Genomic DNA, 19006 nt, shown 5'->3' on the forward strand with positions numbered 1-19006 from the left:
TGTTCTTGTTGGCCTTTTATCTGGACTGATGGCTCTTGAATTCAGTTGGTACATCACCGTCCAGTTTACAGATCACCTTGTAGATCGCTTTCTTCCAGGATGGATCATGATCTTTGCCCATTGAAATTGCAACGTAAAACTCTCTCAGTGTAATCCCAGCAACCTCGACAAATCTGTCAGGGACCTACAAATTCAATGGAGGGGGGGAAAAAAAATTAAACCTCTTGTCTGTTTTTTGTATTGTATCTAATATTGTAGATATGCATTATATTTTAATATAGAATCAGACCTGGTTAATTAAGGTAAGTTTAATTAAGGTGATAATGATTAATTTTAGGACAATATTAAATCCATTAAAAATATTCCGGAACTGCCTGTCACTTTAATCCTTGCAATTCCATTATTAGAATGGTTTTGCTCAGCTGGATTCAATTTTCTGGCCATTTTTTTTTTTGAGTTGGGAAAAAAGGTGCACGTTGTCTTGAATACCTAATAATAAATAAGCATATAGTTCATTTCTCTTTTTTTGCAATAGTTGATGCAATCGGAAGGAGGATTTGACCAAATAAGCAGAATTGATATTCACGAGCATCAACAAAAACTAATCTTCAGCTCTGACCTGATCAGGAAGCTTTTTGTATTGTTGTGTTAATGCTCCCCAGAAGATTAACTATTTCTCTTTTGGACAGTCCTTGTTTTCAGAGGTCACGTTTGTGCTGAGTACACTTCACGTCTAAAGGGCAAACTGCTGATAGGTTGTTGGTCTTTTCAGCTGCGGTGCTATTCATTTAGGTGAATTTAATCAATATAACATCACAACAACCACTTATTTTTTTACACTTATTCAGTTAAATAACCCCTTTCTAATGCAGTTGCATGAATGAAATGTTAATGCTTCCTCAAACAGCATGGAAAACCACTTATAGGCGGTAATAAATATACAGGTTGTTGCTTTTGGCTCCAGTTGAGTAATATTTTAACTTAAGATGGCATCTCATATGCTATAAAAAAAAGAAGGGCACATTCTCTAACATGGCAGCCACATGGATTTAATAATACATCTCTTTGATTTGAGAACAGTAAGCTGTGCAGCAGTGACTCACTAAAAACATTTATTTCACTCATCTCTGCCCCTTTATCGCTGCTCCTCTGTTGCTTTTGTCAAATGTTTATTGTCGAAAATATTTACATGCCCTTACATTAATAAATTATTCTCCATTGTATACATTTTTGGGGCAAGTTCAACAAACACCTAATTAAATGTGTCACAATGCACGACTACACATACTTCAGAGGTATTGTAGTAGTATCGGAAAAAAGCTGTAGTTAAACTATACTACTTCTGTAATATTTGCAGCTGTCTTGAACCCTGGCAGATACTGAGCGTTACGGAAATTGTTTACACGGTAAACACTTTTAAAAAGCTCATTTAAAAATGAATCCCTACATTTCAGACATGTGTGCCTTATATCGTCTTTATTTTTAACCGGGAATTCACATTTAATTAGAGATGTAATTTATCGTGGAAACTGCTGATTAAATGTTTAAAATAGTTGTCATGGCAGAACAGGCATGTTGTATTGAATTTGACTACAAGTGTGCCTCATAAAATGGAAACAGGGTGAACATTATATGTTTAACAATGAAGGAAATACAATTCTGTTTATTTACCATGTATGTAACAGTATTTAACTGTAGTTAAGTTGAGAAAAGGTTGATTATGGACACTCATTTGTGTCTGTTCATAAAAAAAAATACCTGAGCTTTACATGACTGAAAGTCCTCAATGAGAGGTAATGAAATGCCACTATCAAAAACTTAATTACACCTAATTATATATCTAATTATATTTTTGTTAATCATTCATTTTCCTCTCTGTGTTAATTCATTTTCAACTTGCTGATATGTCAGCGTTTAAAGAAGCAGAATACACAAAGCAAAAATTTATACAAGTCCGTTTTGTTACTTTTTCTGTGAGTGTTTGGTATTTTTAGCCCATAATAATAATAATACATTAGTTGTGTGGCTATGAGTAAATGTATCTATTGTGATGGCTCTTTAACTCCTTTGGATGATATATCATCTTGGAATTTTCTGTACGCGTTAACACGTCTAAAATAACGTAGCTGACATGGTTGACACGCGCAGGAACTCTGGCTATGGAGAAGCATGGATTTAAGTTCTTTTTTTAGCTCTTCACTTGAGACAATATACTGAAGTAGTTCACAATGTACTAGGTTGGGGCTGTGTTATACACTGTGTGACCTACAATATAATAGATTGTACATTAACCTCAGGAAGATAAAAGATAGACTGATCAGAGTCCAGGATCCCTGCTGTTCATCACACTGTTACATTTGTACATGGCACAAACATGACATGCAGCAAAATGAATATCCTGTACATTCAGAACAACACTAATCACTGTTAAGTTTCAGATACACCTCACCTGGAAGTCACTGGCTTTGTTGTAGTGCATGTTAAGAGCTCTGAAAAGTTCTGATTCTCTTCCCACTGTCAGATCTCTCACATCGGCCACTCCCTCCACGAGTGCATGACGAGCAAACTTCTCGATCTGGATGTAGTAAAACTCCCTGAAGTTGCTGAACCACTTGATGAGCTGAGAGGTGATGCAGCGTGTGAACTGAGGAGGTAACAAAACAGGTAACTGGGTCAATTAAATGTGAAGATTATATATATGTGTATATATATATATATATATATATATATATATATACATATATACGTATATATGTGTGTATATATATATATGTGTACATATATATGTATATATACATATATAGTATTATTTCTCCGTCTTTATGTTTTAGACATTTTTACATTTTACAGAATGTGTAACGCTGTTGGCAAATAAAATATAAAAATGATAAACATGTCTCTTGTTTGTTTAGTGACAAAGATCCATTCTGAAAGCACAAATTTAGTCAGAAATTAGTTTTCACACTTTATTGCTCAAGATCGTAAGTAATGAATCACCTGCACGTCATGGAAACACGTCTTCAGGACCAGTGAGCTTGGGTAGCGAGTGTAAAAGAACATGAGCTTTGCTTTCTTCAAATGGTTTGTAGTCAGACCCTCCTAAAAGTGCACCAGTGTTAAGGAGGAAACACATAATGAAATGTTTTGAGGATGTTTTTTTTGTTACCGAGATTAAATGAGGTAACATGTAGATCAACAGGCTTTATTGATAGCACATACCTGATGAAATAAAAAGATTAAATATTAAAATACACTAATGTGAGAAACTGGTAGAGGATACGTTCAGCATGTATGGGTGATTCTTCACCACGCTGTCAGACTCAACCTTGACACGAGGGAAGCACAGGCGTCCATGGAGCACTGGATCAACAGTGGCAGTGTGCGGGCTCCTCGCACGTCTGGAGTTGACCTTTGGTTTCACTTTGACTGAAGTCCCCTGTGTGTCAAACATCTCAGAATTTGCTTGGACAACCTCAGAGCTTCCGAGGACTTGTTGACGGGGAGTGTTGTGATTCTTCTGCAGCAGCCAGTTGTCGTGCAAAGCAGAGTCATGACTGAACGACTGATGAGGTTTTAGATTATGAGGAGCTCTTGATCTGGGTTGGACGATACGCTGATCACATCTTTCCAGTCTTGGCTTTTGTACAACCAGTGACAGAGCTTCTGATTGAACATCTGGTATCTGCACCTTTGCATACCCATCACATGAAAGTCTTATTTTTTTGTCTTCACACACTGATGACTGAGGAGGCTTTTCTATCCCTAAGTCCTCATTGTTTGATGCTGTCTGTAGAAGAGGCACACTTTTAAAAACAGAGTCAACACTCCTGCTCACAGCTCTGGACAGTTCATGCTTTAAAACATCTGCCATGAGCTTTACTCTCTCCGGTTTGGGTTGGAAAAAATTCATGAGCTTCCCCTTCCTCCAGCTTGGATATTTCTGCCACTCAAGGTCAAAGTCTGTAAAAGCATCTTTTGGAAATGTGTCAGGAGAAATATTCCAGGTGGGGTATTTCTCTGCCTTATTATTGTCTGTAGTTACTTCATCAACATGGTAAAACCTTGTCCTGAGCTGCCGCAGGTGCTGCGGTCTTCTCTGGCTGTGACTTATGCTGCTTCTTGCCACGTTCTCCTGATGTAGAGGCAGTTCTCGATTCCTTTCGTCCTCCTTCGTGTGTTCTGTGTGCTCATACTGTGGTGTCAACACATCTGTGCTGTGCATACCAGGAGAGCTTGTCATGCCTTTGATGATATTTTCGACTCTGGCTCGCTTTGCTTGATGGCCACTGCTTAGATTCCAGTCGTGATGAGCGCAGAAACCGGATGCAGGAGATGGGGGCCTTCTTGTGGAGCTGTCTCTGGATGTGTTGACTTCTACTGGGCTGGAACTGAAGAAACTTGAATCAGCTTCACCTCCACTGTAATAATCACTCCCTTTGAGCATTTTTGCATCCTCGCTGTCTTGGTGAGGAGTCACAGAAATGCTTGATGCATCTGAATTTGAATGCACAGGATCGGGTTGAAAAGAATGGAGATGCTCTGCAGTGCAGTCATCAAGGTAAATGTTGCTGGTCGAATACATGCCTTCACAAACAAAACAAAAGACAACAAATTCATTCATTTTATGATGTGGTTTTTTTTGTTTTGTTTTTAAAATGACAATGCTTTCAGGAATCTTTGGAAATGTCATGATAATGAGTGACAGTCTGCAAGGATCTACATTTTATTTCAAATAAGTCTAAAAATCATCAAAATAAATGCAAAGTCAATATTTCAAAGTAACTGAATCTGTTTTACACTCACCCTTTTTTATCAGCACTGTTAACTCCTTTGCAATTCCTCACTTTCATTATTGTATTCCATATGTGCAGAATGTGCAGTGTTGGACTGACTCACTTTTTTTTAAATTCGGAATTAAAAACAACAAATGTAAGTTGTAGTTCAGATATTAAAGACTTTTGCTGCTTACCTGTTGGAAAGGAACCAGAAATGACTGTAGGTCTTGAACATGCAGGAGGGAAATGACAGGATTATTTGTACTGGTCTCACTGAAGGGTCCAGAGGGGGTGTGGTCAAATATAATACACCAACCAATCCCATTCCCACCTGCCACAAAATAACATTAATTTTAATATTTAAATGGAGCAGCTCACTGTTTTCTTTTTTCCCTAATCTATTTCGTTCACGTGTAAAAATAATTATAATTAAAAAAAATTTGTATTGTTTTATCATGTTGAAACTTCCGTTTTAATTCATTACATTCGCGATATTTGTCGGTTTCTAGTTCATGGTGAGCAGTTTTTTTTGCTACCGCAACTCAGTACTTCTAACTTACCCCCTGCCAGCCTGCCGCAGTGGTTCCTTCCACTTGGACCGCCCACGCGCTTGGGAGCGGCGCGAGCTTCTGTAGACTGTACATACAGCTTCCCCGATACAGGTTTCAGCCACCAGCCATTGTCATGTTAGCACGAACCAGAGGTGTGTACCGGACGCTCGGCCGTTCCGTGTCAGCGGTGAGCCAGGTAGGTCCAAGGAGGGGGGCAACAACAACACCACTGAGCTGACACAATTTGGTAACTCACACTGTTCATGCTCATTTGTATGTCCTGTTCTGTAGTGCTGACATTAGCTTGTTAAGTAGCAGGGCCTCGGCTAACAAGGACGAAACACTCTGACAGCTTCACACGAGACCCGGGTCTGCCGAGAGCTAGAATCTGTGTCCTGTTAACTATCTGACTGTTGGAAATTAAGTTTAAATTTAAGATATCTACAAAAATAAAACACTGTACGCAATCTTATAGTTAGCCTGCAAGTCAGAATAAACTTGCTAAGCGAGTCGACCTTCTGTTATGTTATCTGTAGCTATAATCTTTGTTTTAGTTATGTTACTGCTTCAGTCACTGACCTGACATTGACAGGTTAATGCTGCACGTGTATGTGCAGTGGTGGCTTTCCTCTCAGATGTTAAACTGTCTATTATTGTGAGCTTCATGGAGCCCATAGTGTCAATGTTGTCAACTTTATAAACACTAACAAATAAAGTATAGTGTATACAAATATACAAATAATATAGTACATGGTGCAATGAGTTTACTGCAGGTCTTTTGGATTAGACTGCATCGGTTTGTGTGAAATAAACAGGAGTAGAGAGTGTGCAAACCTTGACCAAAAATTCTCAGTTTCCCACAGTGTCAGTACAGTACCCTATCTTGCAAGGTTATCATTTGTTTTTAAATTCTTTTTATCCTGTAATTTTATCTGGATCACCTCCTAAATCAATTTATCTTCTTCGTTGGTGTTTTATGGCAGTTGGCATCTGTAATGCTCCATTCATGCCTCTTTCCAAATCTAATTATTTCCCGCTTAGGCCATAACCATCATCCCCAGAAAATTGCAAAAAGTCAAGAACAGATAAGGATCTGTCCTTTTTTTTTAATTGTGTGCTGCTCTCACTAAGAATGTCCAAATATGGCAAAAAAAACATAACCTCCTTATACACCAGCTTCTGACTGTAACTTGAGCTGTAACTAATGACAATTATTGTGAGTTTAGAGAACTGGATATTGGTTGAATGTTTTGAAATACATCTTCTTTCAGCCAAGTCCCTGAAGAACATAGACATACACAAGATAACTAAAAATCAAAGGATAACAACTCTAGTTGCAAGAAGACTCAAAATTGAGCTAAATCTTACCATATACTCGACCCTTCATGGTATGAACGTTTCCCCATTCTTTGATTCACTGTGGATGATTAAGTGCTTTCCTGACAACTCCACCCTCATTTGGCATCGCTTTGTCACAAGCAACTATACATAAAAAAGTAGTGAAAGAGCAGCCAGAACAAGACAGGCCCTGCCCTCAATACCCACATACATGACTCATACAGTCTCACAACACACAGATGTTTAGCACAGTAAACCTTTACCAGTCTCCCTCTCCTTAATTTGAAAATACATTATTGTTAATTACATCGTTTAGAGTAAAAAAAAATCATGTTAGAAAAGTTAAATATGTACATCTATATACAAAGACTTGTGCATAAAAGAAAAGTGGGTCTATGTAAGAGTCCTTACCCCATGACTAATAACAATAAGTCAGATTTTATCCCAGAAAATAGTTTACCTAAGGTATAAGGCAACCCAGATTTTGAAATGTCAAACTACTATATTAACTATGCTAATGATATAGTGTCTGCTTGCTGTGTGACATTGTACATTCACTCTCCAGTAATGAGGTCGATCTCTATTAGTAGAACATTTTTCTTGCCTTTTATATGGAAGTATTTAAGGAGAATTGTGTTTCTTTTTCTTTTGAGTCTGTGCCTGTAAACAGAGCTAATATCTGGTGGTGAAGCTGTACACAATAAAACACAATAAAAAGATCATGCTTCTCAGTTTACCATTAATCTGTGTTTAAAATGTATAATCCAATTTTACTAAATCCAAATTCTATTAATGTAAACCATTATGAAACCAGACAATATTCAAACATAATTCAAATCGATAATTGATTTTCTCTCTTATTTACTCTTTCAGGCAAATAATGTTCTACTTCGGCAAAGTGTATCAGGTAAGTGTGCTACCACACTAACCACACAGGCCAGGTAAAATCTGTAGTACATCATTTGTTTAAAAATCTCTGTTGCATTCAAACATTGTCAAATGAGTCCACACAGATCTCTACATGACTTTCTCTGTGTTTGTCAGTGTAGTTTTGTTTTAGTGTCAGGAAGTGATACATTTTATGTTAAGACAGACAGAGTCAACAACAACAACATTGTGCTGGTAAAGTAAGACAGCTGCAAACCAGTTGGAGACTGGCTTGACTGACTGAAAACACAAAGAAGCATCCACTAAAGGTTCAGAGGTGAATTCTAATGCTAAAAAACTGGTTGTTCAGGAGTTTGATGAGATGGATGCTTCCCCCTGCTCGACACTCACTTAGTCAGGTGTGATAGTATTTGTTGATGGAGCCCATTTCCAAATGAGGAGTGCAGCATATAAATTATCTTAATTTTTTACCCAAAAAATTACAGCAAAAGTTATGCTCTGCAGCTTTAAGAACCTCTCTTTATTCTGTTGCTAATCATTAAAGGCGACATAGAATGCTTGTATCACACATATATGTTAGTTATGGAGGTCTACTTACATATATTAACTTGTTTTCATGGTTAAAAACCTCCTAATCGCTGCAAACGAGCCGATCAAAATATCTCCTCACTGACGCTCTCGTCAGCCGCGCTGTTTCAGACCAAAACCACACCCCCAGAACGTGGACTGTGTTGTGATTGGCCAGCCAACGAGAGCTTTCCTACTGTCCTGTGATTGGCCAGGTACCTGGAAGTGACGTAATAGATAGGCCAGCTCTCAGATACACAGCTCCCCCTCTGGCACGGTGTATGCTCTGCATCTCAGCAGCTACAACGAGAGTAGTTCTTCTTCTTCTGCTGTTGAATGTACGCAACCGGATGTGCCCGGACTAGTGCCCGCACCAGGAGGCACTACGGTGGTGAGAGGAGTGGTGAGGATTTCTGATGATGACATCAAATTAAGGAAGTGCCGATCCGCTTCGCAGAGCCCAGGAAAACAATACAACACTATTTTCTCAGCAGTGGCTGAACTGTTGTTCTGAAACTTTAGGGTTTCATAAACGAGGTAATGACGCAGATACACACACACAAACGCAGCGTTAATTGGAGCTTCCGGTCTATGTCGCCTTTAAAAACGCTTCATGAGTGGTTCGTCTACAGCACAAAACAGTAATGTTTGTGAATGTCTGCGATGCCTGAGAACAAGCCAAAAATGGACAATGGCAGCTACATCATGTCTCATGTCAGAGTCTAAGCAGAAGCTGCAAGTACATATTGTGTAGATTTTCTTTCTTTTACTTTTTTTTTTTTCACCTCAGGCAGCTCCGTCTGCAGTCGACCACTTTCAAGATATTCACAGCTGTAAGTATTCCAGTAAACACTTGATCTTTAGAAGAGCATTGTCTGATTGTCTTTTTATCATAATTGTGCTCCACTGTCATATTGGCTTATACTGCATATGAATGTTTTTTTAAATAACATAGTGCTGAAACAATCAGTCATTTTGTCACCATTTTCCTCTACTTTATATAATTGTAATATAATTATCTTTGCTTTATTAGATAAAAAGTAGACATAAGAAGAAAATAAATTGCGCGTTAATGAAACCATATTTTGCTTCATCACTAAAGTAATATGTAGAATTGCATTTTGTTAAGTCTAAAATATAATGAATTGATGATTTTCTTGTCCTTTTTTAGATGTGAATTTTCATCATCAGCAAATGTCTTGCATATCAGATACTTCAAGACATCTGCTGTTCATAGTATGTACTGCAACAGCTCATATTGATTCTGTACACATTGTACATTTTGTCATTCTTGTTTTAAACAAGGGCTTTGTGCTATTTTTATTTAAATTTAATCTTAATTTCTTTTTTAATTTTTAACTTGTGTGCTTTTTTTTCTTCTGGTACTTACTAAGTCTGATATGGAGCAACTGTAACAAAACAATTTCCTTTGGGATAATAAAAGTATTCTGATTCTGATTCTGATGACTCATAGTAACAACAGTTGTTATTGTCTCTGTACAGGGGATGAAGTGGTCACAGTCAAAACTCCTGCATTTGCAGAGTCTGTTACAGAGGGAGATGTGAGGTGGGAAAAAGGTGTGTATTTACATGTTAAATAAAATGCTCGCTGTATTTCATAGGCATTAGCCTTCTGTATTCAATATCTGATTATATTTATGTTAATGAATAAGACAAACAATGAAAATAATCAAAAACACTCTTGGTTTAATTGTTTGTGTTTTAGCTGTGGGGGACTCAGTGGCGGAAGATGAGTTGGTGTGTGAAATTGAGACTGACAAGGTATGAATAAAAACTAAATCAACCTTATTTGTACAAATTTTACATTGTGGAGGGTAAAGAAACATTGTATAGAACTTGTGTACTTTGTACTCCAAGACCTCGGTACAAGTCCCTTCTCCAGTAGCTGGTGTAATTGAGGAACTGCTGGTGCCAGACGGTGGGAAGGTAGAAGGAGGAACCCCCCTCTTCAAGCTCCGGAAAGGAGGTGTGCTCATCTGAACATCACTTATTGTGTTTAGCATTGCTATATGAACTAGAAGAACAGTTTAAGTTTTCACTTTGCGGGTGTCGGCCCATACCATTAACAACACAAAACATAAGGATACAACAGCAGAATTAAAATCAGCTTCACTGGCCCAGAGTGCACAGACAAGGAATTTTACTCGTTTTTCCATTTTTCTGTATTTGCACATAAAGAGACAGAAACAAGGACACGTAGTGTAGTATTTGTGACTTGGAAGGCTCGAGATGCACAATTGAAAATGTATTATTTTGTGAAAGCCGAGTGAACACACTGAAGCAATTTGCATGTTTGGTGAATCATTCATACCATTAAATTCATACCACATTTGTCCGTCTAACGTCTTCTCTTCTCAGCTGCTGCTGCTGCCAAAGCTGCTCCCTCCACAGCTCCAGAGGCACAAGCTGCTGCTGCTCCCCCTCCACCACCACCATCTCCAGCTTCAACCACCACACCCATGCCTGCAGCGCCACCACAGGCTGTCCCAACAAAGCCTGGTGTGTTTCCCTCCATATGAAGTAGTACTACTCCCTGCAAGTTTATTTTGACTTACAGGCTAACAAAAAGATTACATGCAGCACATATTCATTATCATAATGTATGTATGTAAATTAATAGCAGCACGTTAGTAGGTATAGGTCCTAAGGGCTGCAGTGCTAAATTAATTAAAGACTGCTGTGTATATTTAATAAGGCTTTCACTTTTCCAAAAATTCTAACAAATCTGAACGAATTTATAATGACCTGTAATTTGTTCTAATTAATTCAAAACCCCCACCCACCTCTGTGTGCTCACGCCACCGCCGCCACTGCTCCTCAAATACTCCACAAAGGTCACAGTTTTCTTTACTTTATGAACAATTCTAATAATTGTTAGATTAGAATAGTGCTGCTAGTAGTTATTAATGTAATACAGCAGTCAGTCAGTAGAGTGGGATGCGACAATCACTCCGTCTTCAAGCCCTCTGACTTTTCATTCTTTATCTAATATGTAATCATGTTACATCCACTCTCTGTTTGTCAATGCAAACAGCTTAATTTCTGATATTATTTGATAGAAACACAAATCTGTCAACTTGACTGGGCTCGAGACGGCTCACTGTGAAATGAGGTTACTTGTCTCTCCATCGAAGCACTGGGCACTATTTTATATATCTCCAGAGAGAGGAGAGAGCTGAGTCTACCTCATGTACAATAGGCTTGCATTTCCTCGCTGCTGCATCTGTTAGAACGTGAACTTTTAATCCTACGTTTGAAATACAGTTGAATTTTCAAACCTTAGTGAGTCCCACTATAATTTGTTTCTCCCTCTTTTTCTTTCTGTGTAGCTTCTGCTGTCAAGCCTATGACTGCACCTCCAGCACCAGCTTCTCCTGCAGCAGGAGGCAGAGGAGAAAACAGGGTAACACACACCAGGAATAATTCATTTTCTATCACTATAGAACATCAGCGTCAAACTGCTGGTTGACAGATCTTTACTTTTTTTCCCCCCTCCTGCTGTGCAGGTGAAGATGAACCGTATGAGGTTGAGGATCGCCCAGAGACTGAAGGAGGCTCAGGACACCTGTGCTATGCTGACCACCTTCAACGAGGTTGACATGAGGTGAGACACAGCAGCTTTTAAAACAAAGACTGTATTCAGATTCAGTCAGGATTGCAAGCTCAACATAAGAGGCTGATTGATATTTCATGGCAGAAGTGTTTACACGAGTGTCAAATATGGTGATATGATACATTTGACTTTTTTTATAAAGACATTTCCTCACTAAACATTTCCATCAGCAACATTCAGGACATGAGGAAGAACTATAAGGACGCTTTCTTGAAGAAGCACAACACCAAACTGGGTTTTATGTCGCCGTTTGTAAAGGCGGCAGCACACGCTCTGATGGACCAACCTGCTGTCAATGCTGGTGAGACGATGCACACTTACCAAAACTTTTTCTTAAGCTTGAAGTTACCTACAATTATTACTGGTACTGCAAAGGGTCAAAGCTTTCCATTTGTATTTTTAATATGTGCTTAATATGTGTTTCCTGACAGTCATTGATGATGCAACTAAAGAGATAATATACAGGGATTATGTGGACATTAGTGTTGCTGTGGCAACTCCAAAGGTACAACATTTGAGTCTAAACCTGACATTTGTGTGTAACACATGTTGCTATAAAATGCTGAGTTTGTCAATGTCCGTCTTTAGGGTCTTGTTGTACCAGTGATCCGTAACGTTGAGACAATGAACTTTGCTGACATTGAGACGGCTATTACCGCACTGGGGGAAAAGGTAAACAAGCTTGTGTACTATAGACGATAACCAGCATCTTACATTCTGAGGAAAACAAGAAAAATAATTGTATTTTGCACTTCAGGCTCGTAATAATGAGCTTGCTATTGAAGACATGGACGGAGGCACTTTCACCATCAGCAATGGTGGCGTGTTTGGCTCTATGTTTGGTACACCCATCATCAACCCTCCCCAGTCTGCCATCCTGGGCATGCATGGCATCTTTGACCGACCTGTTGTCATAAACGGAAAGGTAAGAAAACAGTGTTTTATTTACTGGGTAAGCGAAAGTTTAGAGAGGGGGGAAAGACTCAGATGAGGTATGAAATGTAACTTTTCATGTTGTATTAAATTTATTAAAACTCCCAATAGGCAGGATCACTAGATAAATAGTTGGCTAATGAGTTAATTGCATTTGATAAAGATGAAATGTTTGTCAAAACAGCATTATAATAACATTCTGTCAGTGCTACAGGAATTTAATAACATCTTGGGTCTTCAGATGAGAAAATATGTTTTGTTTACTAACTTAAAAAAAAGTTATTTCTTATGAATTTTGTATGTTTTTTTTTGTGAAAATATTATATCAAGTGTGAATCGCATCACAATTGCAATATCTGTATAAAATGATCGCAGTATTTTTTTTATGTTTGACTGTATTGTGCAACTCTAAACACCAGGTTGTTGCATATTTACTGTTTGTGATCGAGGTTCTCTGTCCTAAGCCCCTTTTGACAAGATACACAGGTTAAATATTTGACAGACCATTCTTTGATCTCTGAAAAGGTGCTGCTATAGCGACCTTTCCACTGAAGGGATGTGTACATGTTGCTTAGTAAAATAGAAAATAGCTTTCTAAATCAAACCATGAGCCTACAAAAAAGGTTACAAGAAATACAATTACCGGGAAGTAATTTATCTTTGTATGGACAAGCAATAATTTCACCTTCAATGCTTAATCATCTAGTTTTTTTTCAATCTAATGACCTCAAACATGAGTAAATAATAAAACTATTTTGTGTTTTGGCAGGTCGAGATCCGGCCTATGATGTATGTGGCCCTGACGTACGACCACCGGCTCGTCGACGGCAGGGAAGCTGTTACTTTCTTGCGCAAGATCAAAGCTGTGGTGGAAGATCCCCGAGTGCTGCTTCTGGACATGTGATGTTTCTTCCACCACATTACTCAGATGTATAAAATGAACTCCACACCACAAAACACGCACAAGTCACACCAAACCTGCCCCCACACAACTATTGTTTTTTTTTTTTGTCTCTGTGTTACAGGGGATACTGAGATTGCGTTTTTAACACAACATTCAATTTAAAGTGCCCGTCTAGTATGTTCAACCAACAAAACAAAAAAGGACAAGATTTCTTCTTGTCTTTTGTAATTGTTTTGCTACAGGCAAGTCACACAGGTGTTTTATAACATCCACGTGCTCTTCAGGTATGAAGCAGTAGATAAACTCTTGCTGCGTCCTTGACACTTGAAATGTAAGTGGCTTTTCCTGGCAACATTTGGCTGCGAGTGAACAGTCTACCCAGCTCGTTAGTTTGTTCTTCCTCCTACTGAGCCACTTTTTCCACAGCCGGGCCGAGCACGGCTCACTCAGATGAATTCAAGATGTTTTAATGTTAACACAGGAGTGAAAAAATGTCCTTGGTTTGCTGTTGGTCATTGTTACCAGCTACAGTCTGGAAAAAGGGATCAGGAAACTGGGATTTTGAACGGAACAGATGTTTGTCGGTGCTGTGCCTTGAAATCCATGATGTTTGTCTGGTGAGCGTCTGCTTGAAGGTTCAGTTATATTTGTCTTTTATACTCTACATTCTTGTTTTTAAACTTTCCTTGCCCTTGTCCAGCCATTGGAATCCAATCATTTTGATCAATTCTGATAAGCTCTTTGTAAAATTGACATTAATTCACTGTTCACTGTTTTTTTTTGCGATAATCTTATGGGCAGTGTTTTGGGTGGAGATTCAAAGACACGCACAATTTGCTTGCACATTTTTATTGTCATTGTGCTACCCTATATATATAAAATACTTGTATCTATTTAAAGAAACATCTCAAGCATTTTTATGTAATAAAACCTGTCTCGCATATTTCCATCATGACTTTGACTATACATGCTGTGTTGCTGCCATCAACGTTTCTCTACCTCTGAAGCGATACTCAAAAAATCACACGTTTGTGGCAGGGAACGTCTTCATGGCTGATCTTGGCCAAAGCATTTTATCTCATGCCAAATCTGTTTTTGCTCCCAAACTCTCTACAGCAGATGAATTGTGTGCCAAAGGCCAATCTTCAAAGCCTCATTAGTCGGCCTCCTGTTCGCCTCTTGAGAAGCTCCAAATAATGTGATCATCTCTGACAAAGTCTTGAGGGTTGCTTTGCCCTTTATACCACTTCACAGACACGGGCTCGAGTGTGTGCAGCTGTGTATGATGCCCCTTCAGTGTTTCTGTTTACTTTAATAATCACGGCGCACAATGGGTCCTAATGTACGTCTTTGTTTCTCTGCCAGCACCTACACAAATGTCTGAACAACACTGTTTGGAGCAAAAACACAGAATTCATTATGAAAACACAAAAAACCCCAAACATTAGATTACCATGAGAATACTGGAGGTCCTAATGGGCCTGAATACAGCAAACAATGATACAAGGGTTCCTGTAATTTAATTATTTACTTTTATTACCGCTCAAGATTCCATTAGCGCTTTCGAGATCATGTTAATTGGCAGCGTGTGCCAGTAGGTGCATAGATATCTGAAGGGCCTGTTGGCAGGTTTTTTGTTTCGTCTTCAAATTTTGGCGAAATCTGTGAATTTCCAATTGGACTGCTCAATAAGATGTGGGTTTTAAGTCTTTGTGTCCATTCACATGAAAGATGGCCTATTAGAAATTGGCAGCTAGCTGTTTGTTTTCATTAAGCCACATCAGAGGGATAATTTACCTAAATTATTCTGTTATTTTTTCTGTCTTTTAAATCAGCCAATTATATCAATGTCATTGTATAAAGCATTGTTTTTTTGTTGTTTTTTTGTGCAGTCGTTAGAAAAGTGTTTTGAGTGGATGAAAGCATGACTAACAGCTGGAATTCTCCTTTTATAAGACTTGTGTAAAAAAAAAAAAAAGTTGAATGCAGCCTATTGTTTTTTCGTATGAAAAGGCTTTTGAGTACTTTTCTTTGAGTGGAACGTCTTCATATGTTTGCCAAATGCAGAACTGTCATGCACATACAAACCTATTCTAAAAGCCTGCTGCTTCAATCACATTTTCTGAGTAGTTTATTTTTTGCCCTTTTTTTGCCTTTTACTTAAGATTTATGTGTATATGTTTGAAATGACATGCATACAATGAAGTTGGGATTCATTTACAACTGTCCAGTTGTCTGGTTTACCAACTCGAGATATCAGTTGTTACAGAAATGGTCAGGAAAGAGTCGGAGACGTTGTAGTATGCACATCATGACGTGTTTGCTCTTGTCACAATTTACAGTGTGAAATGTAGATGACGGTTGTAATCTTAAAAAGTGGGACCCTATATAGAAGGTTTGTAAAATGCTTTACTAGATATTTCCATCTTTTACACTTTCAGGACCACAAACAAACTTGTTGCCACGGTCCTACGCACCTCTCTGAAAATAGATGTGCAAAATGATCCTTTTGTTTTACAAGTTACAGTTTAAAAGCTATATTTTCAATGTAGCTTTTCAAATCAAATCAAATGTCTGAATGTACTGTAATCTGTAGGCCTGTTTTGAGAGACGGCCCTCAAAATGTCTTAATGTCTTCCAGTCAACTGACTTCCAGAGGCCTCAAGGTTAATGTGACTTTATGAATCCCTGTGGGTAAATTCGTCCTCTGCCTTTCGTCCATCCCCTACTAGAAACCTTCCTAGACCTTAGGAGCAGTGAGCAGCCACTCGACAGCGCCTGGCGACCAACTCCAGGTGAAATGTCGGCAGCGTTACCAGAACACAGGAGAAACCAGGACATGCAAACTCGACACAGAGAGATCCTGGGACCTTCAACGTGCCGGTAACATCAAGGAGAAAAACCAAATGACTGACCACCAGTCTACATGTTGTAGACATCATGTACAGACCATTTGGATTAGTACTCCCTGTCTGAGAGCGACAGAGGTGATGATGATGATGAACAGGGAGATAAAATGAAAATACTGGTAGTGAACATGACCTGGAAGCAGGAAGAGCTGGCAAAAGTGAAGGTAATGAAGCCCCAACAATTCAGACAGTAGTTTCCTCACACTGAGTAACCACTGTAACACATCATCATCGTCATCATCGTCATCATCACCTGTGAGTGTAGGTACTTTAAAGAATGTCTTTGTTAATCATTGAACAAGGACTTCACAGTCTGACAGCTTTTGTTGATCAACGCCTATACCTGATGTCTCTTATATGTCTCTTAACATAAACATGTACTTAAACTGGTGATACAAAGCTCTTCCCAGGCACACAAGTGACAATTAGACAGTTCATTAGTAATAATAATCGCACTGTGCCTAAGTAATGCTGCGTGTGCATATTCATTAATGTGCCGTTTCCTTTACAGGCCATTTCATTCAAAGCTAACCGATGTGGCTGAAAACAACCAGCTTGCATCTGGCCCTATTCTTCCTCTCGTCCCGCTCCTTTGATATGGAAGCAGCTCTCTTTTTCTTCCTCCTCTTGTTCTGTTGTCATACCAGAAGATTATTTTTGGACGGAGCAAATGAGGTTCAGGACCCCGAGGGTCAGCGACGGACACAGATGGCAGCGCTGAGGTGGGTGCAGCTGGTTGGTGTCAGAGGTTCAAGTGTTCACACTGGACAGATGTAGTAGTAATAGTACGTTTATTGTCAATACAGCTGTGTACACAGTGAAGCGGAACACCTTTTCACCAACACTTATTTGATTGTATTTATTTTATTATTTGCTGCACCTGCTAACTTAAAAACAACAAACATTCTCTTGTACATGTTATGCACTACTGTCCAGTTCAATTTAGACACATTGTCTGACCGACTGACAAGTGATGTGCGTTGATTTTTGAAGTATTGTCTCAAGAAATGTTTTACTTATTTCAGTTATGTTGATTCTATCCAGCAAGATATCTATAGCTGACCGAGTCTAGCTCCACCCATACCGTACTGTACCGTTACTCTGCTACCCCAAGGGAACGGTACTGATAACTGGAACAGTTGGGGGCAGTTATTTTAGTACTATTCACTCTGGGAACACGCCTTCTGTGTTTCTTAGTTTTGCATTGTTTTGTTTTTATTTCTGTCCCGGCAACAAACTAGATGTTGAAAGAGAACATTTGGAAAAAAGAGCTCGATTTGTCCTTTCAGAAAGCTCTGCAGGCTCATCTGACGTATGGGGTAAGTCTCCTGGCAGTGTTTTGGTGACAGTAGTTACATACTGGGGCTTTAAGGAGGAAAAATAATAAAATTATCTTTACTATTGACTCAAAATACGCAATAAATCGGACCTGCTATTCAAATCAGATCAGCACTTGAATATCGAGATGCAGTGGAATTGTAATAAAAGCACACTGTCTCAAACCTACTGCTGCGCGCTGTAAGAACAAGGGCAACATACAGTAGCTGCAGTAATTTACACAAAAAGCCCAACAATAGCGACAATGAAATACAACAGTCAAAAGTAACAATACTGTCGCCTTGAATAGAGTTGTGTTGGATCACAGCAGTGGAAGAACAGACAGGCCTGCAGGTACAGCTCAGCATGGGACGACACAGGCCTCTTTGTTGTAGCATCTGAAACAAAAGTGAGACAAAACTGAAAACAAACGGGGGAGAAAAATGCAAATGAGACCTGGTTTGTTCAGGGTTACAGTGGAAAACTACTTAAAATGGAATGTAATACCTGTAATCAGTCTGTGCCTCGTGACTGTACAAATGAGTAGAGTTATTTACCCCTTTCTACATAACAATTCTTATTCATGTAATTAATAAACCATTAAAAATGGCTTGGGCCTGAATTAACCCATTAAAAGTGAGAATATCCTTCATGTACGTGACATTTTTCATCGGTGCTTCTGGGGTGAGGGAAGACATCTGTTGTTATTGAACAGTGTTCTAATTTTTACCATCTGACTGCAGATCATCATCTCGCTCTACATCACTGTCCTGCTCTTGACCCTGGGTGGACCGCCGTCTCATCAGATATTAGCTCCTCCTCCTTAATGTCCTCATCGTTCAGATCCATCACAATAAAGCTGCTGCTGCACACAGAGGTGAGTTTGACTGCGAGTATGGCTGTGACACTGGTGCAGAAATACAGCACGAAACAGCTTTTGTTTTCAAGGTTTTACAGTGTTAACTTTACTGAGCCATTGAAACTCATTCAATTAGAACTCATGAAGGAGGCAACTGTGTGTGAGAAATTAACTGTAAAAAACTAGAGTCAACCTCATATCTTGCAGTTCACAAAACCTCCAGTAGATGGAGATGTTGGCTGTAAACTATTTTATAATGTTGGTACATACACTATATTCAAATGCCCAATTTATTGTCTCATTGTATAATAAAAAGTATAAAAAAACTTGA

At 38.8% G+C, this 19006-nt stretch overlaps 2 protein-coding genes across 3 annotated transcripts; one reads left to right on the plus strand and one right to left on the minus strand.

Annotated features, from left to right (window-relative positions):
- Positions 1 to 16: 16 nt before the first annotated feature.
- On the minus strand, positions 17 to 5178 carry LOC131444040 (prospero homeobox protein 1-like). The gene is made up of 5 exons (XM_058614158.1): positions 4970 to 5178; positions 3281 to 4584; positions 2998 to 3099; positions 2450 to 2644; positions 17 to 184 (listed from the first exon to the last, which is right to left on the minus strand). Exons 2-5 carry the CDS (start codon positions 4580 to 4582, stop codon positions 17 to 19), a joined length of 1767 nt encoding a protein of 588 aa, XP_058470141.1. The 5' UTR covers positions 4583 to 4584; positions 4970 to 5178.
- Positions 5179 to 5366: 188 nt separating this feature from the next.
- On the plus strand, positions 5367 to 14539 carry LOC131443759 (dihydrolipoyllysine-residue succinyltransferase component of 2-oxoglutarate dehydrogenase complex, mitochondrial-like). Of its 2 annotated transcripts, XM_058613694.1 has the most exons (15): positions 5367 to 5522; positions 7538 to 7571; positions 8910 to 8952; positions 9291 to 9355; positions 9623 to 9697; positions 9846 to 9901; positions 9998 to 10106; positions 10499 to 10639; positions 11470 to 11543; positions 11647 to 11744; positions 11924 to 12054; positions 12185 to 12258; positions 12342 to 12425; positions 12511 to 12678; positions 13456 to 14539. In XM_058613694.1, exons 1-15 carry the CDS (start codon positions 5460 to 5462, stop codon positions 13588 to 13590), a joined length of 1350 nt encoding a protein of 449 aa, XP_058469677.1. In that variant the 5' UTR covers positions 5367 to 5459; the 3' UTR covers positions 13591 to 14539. The 2 variants fall into 2 exon arrangements, with proteins under 2 accessions (XP_058469677.1, XP_058469678.1); XM_058613695.1 differs by lacking the exon at positions 9291 to 9355 and having other exon boundaries at positions 5368 to 5522.
- Positions 14540 to 19006: the final 4467 nt, after the last annotated feature.

The sequence above is a fragment of the Solea solea genome, chromosome 17 (genome assembly GCF_958295425.1).
Source record: "Solea solea chromosome 17, fSolSol10.1, whole genome shotgun sequence".
In the NCBI taxonomy this organism is placed as follows: Eukaryota; Metazoa; Chordata; class Actinopteri; order Pleuronectiformes; family Soleidae; genus Solea; species Solea solea.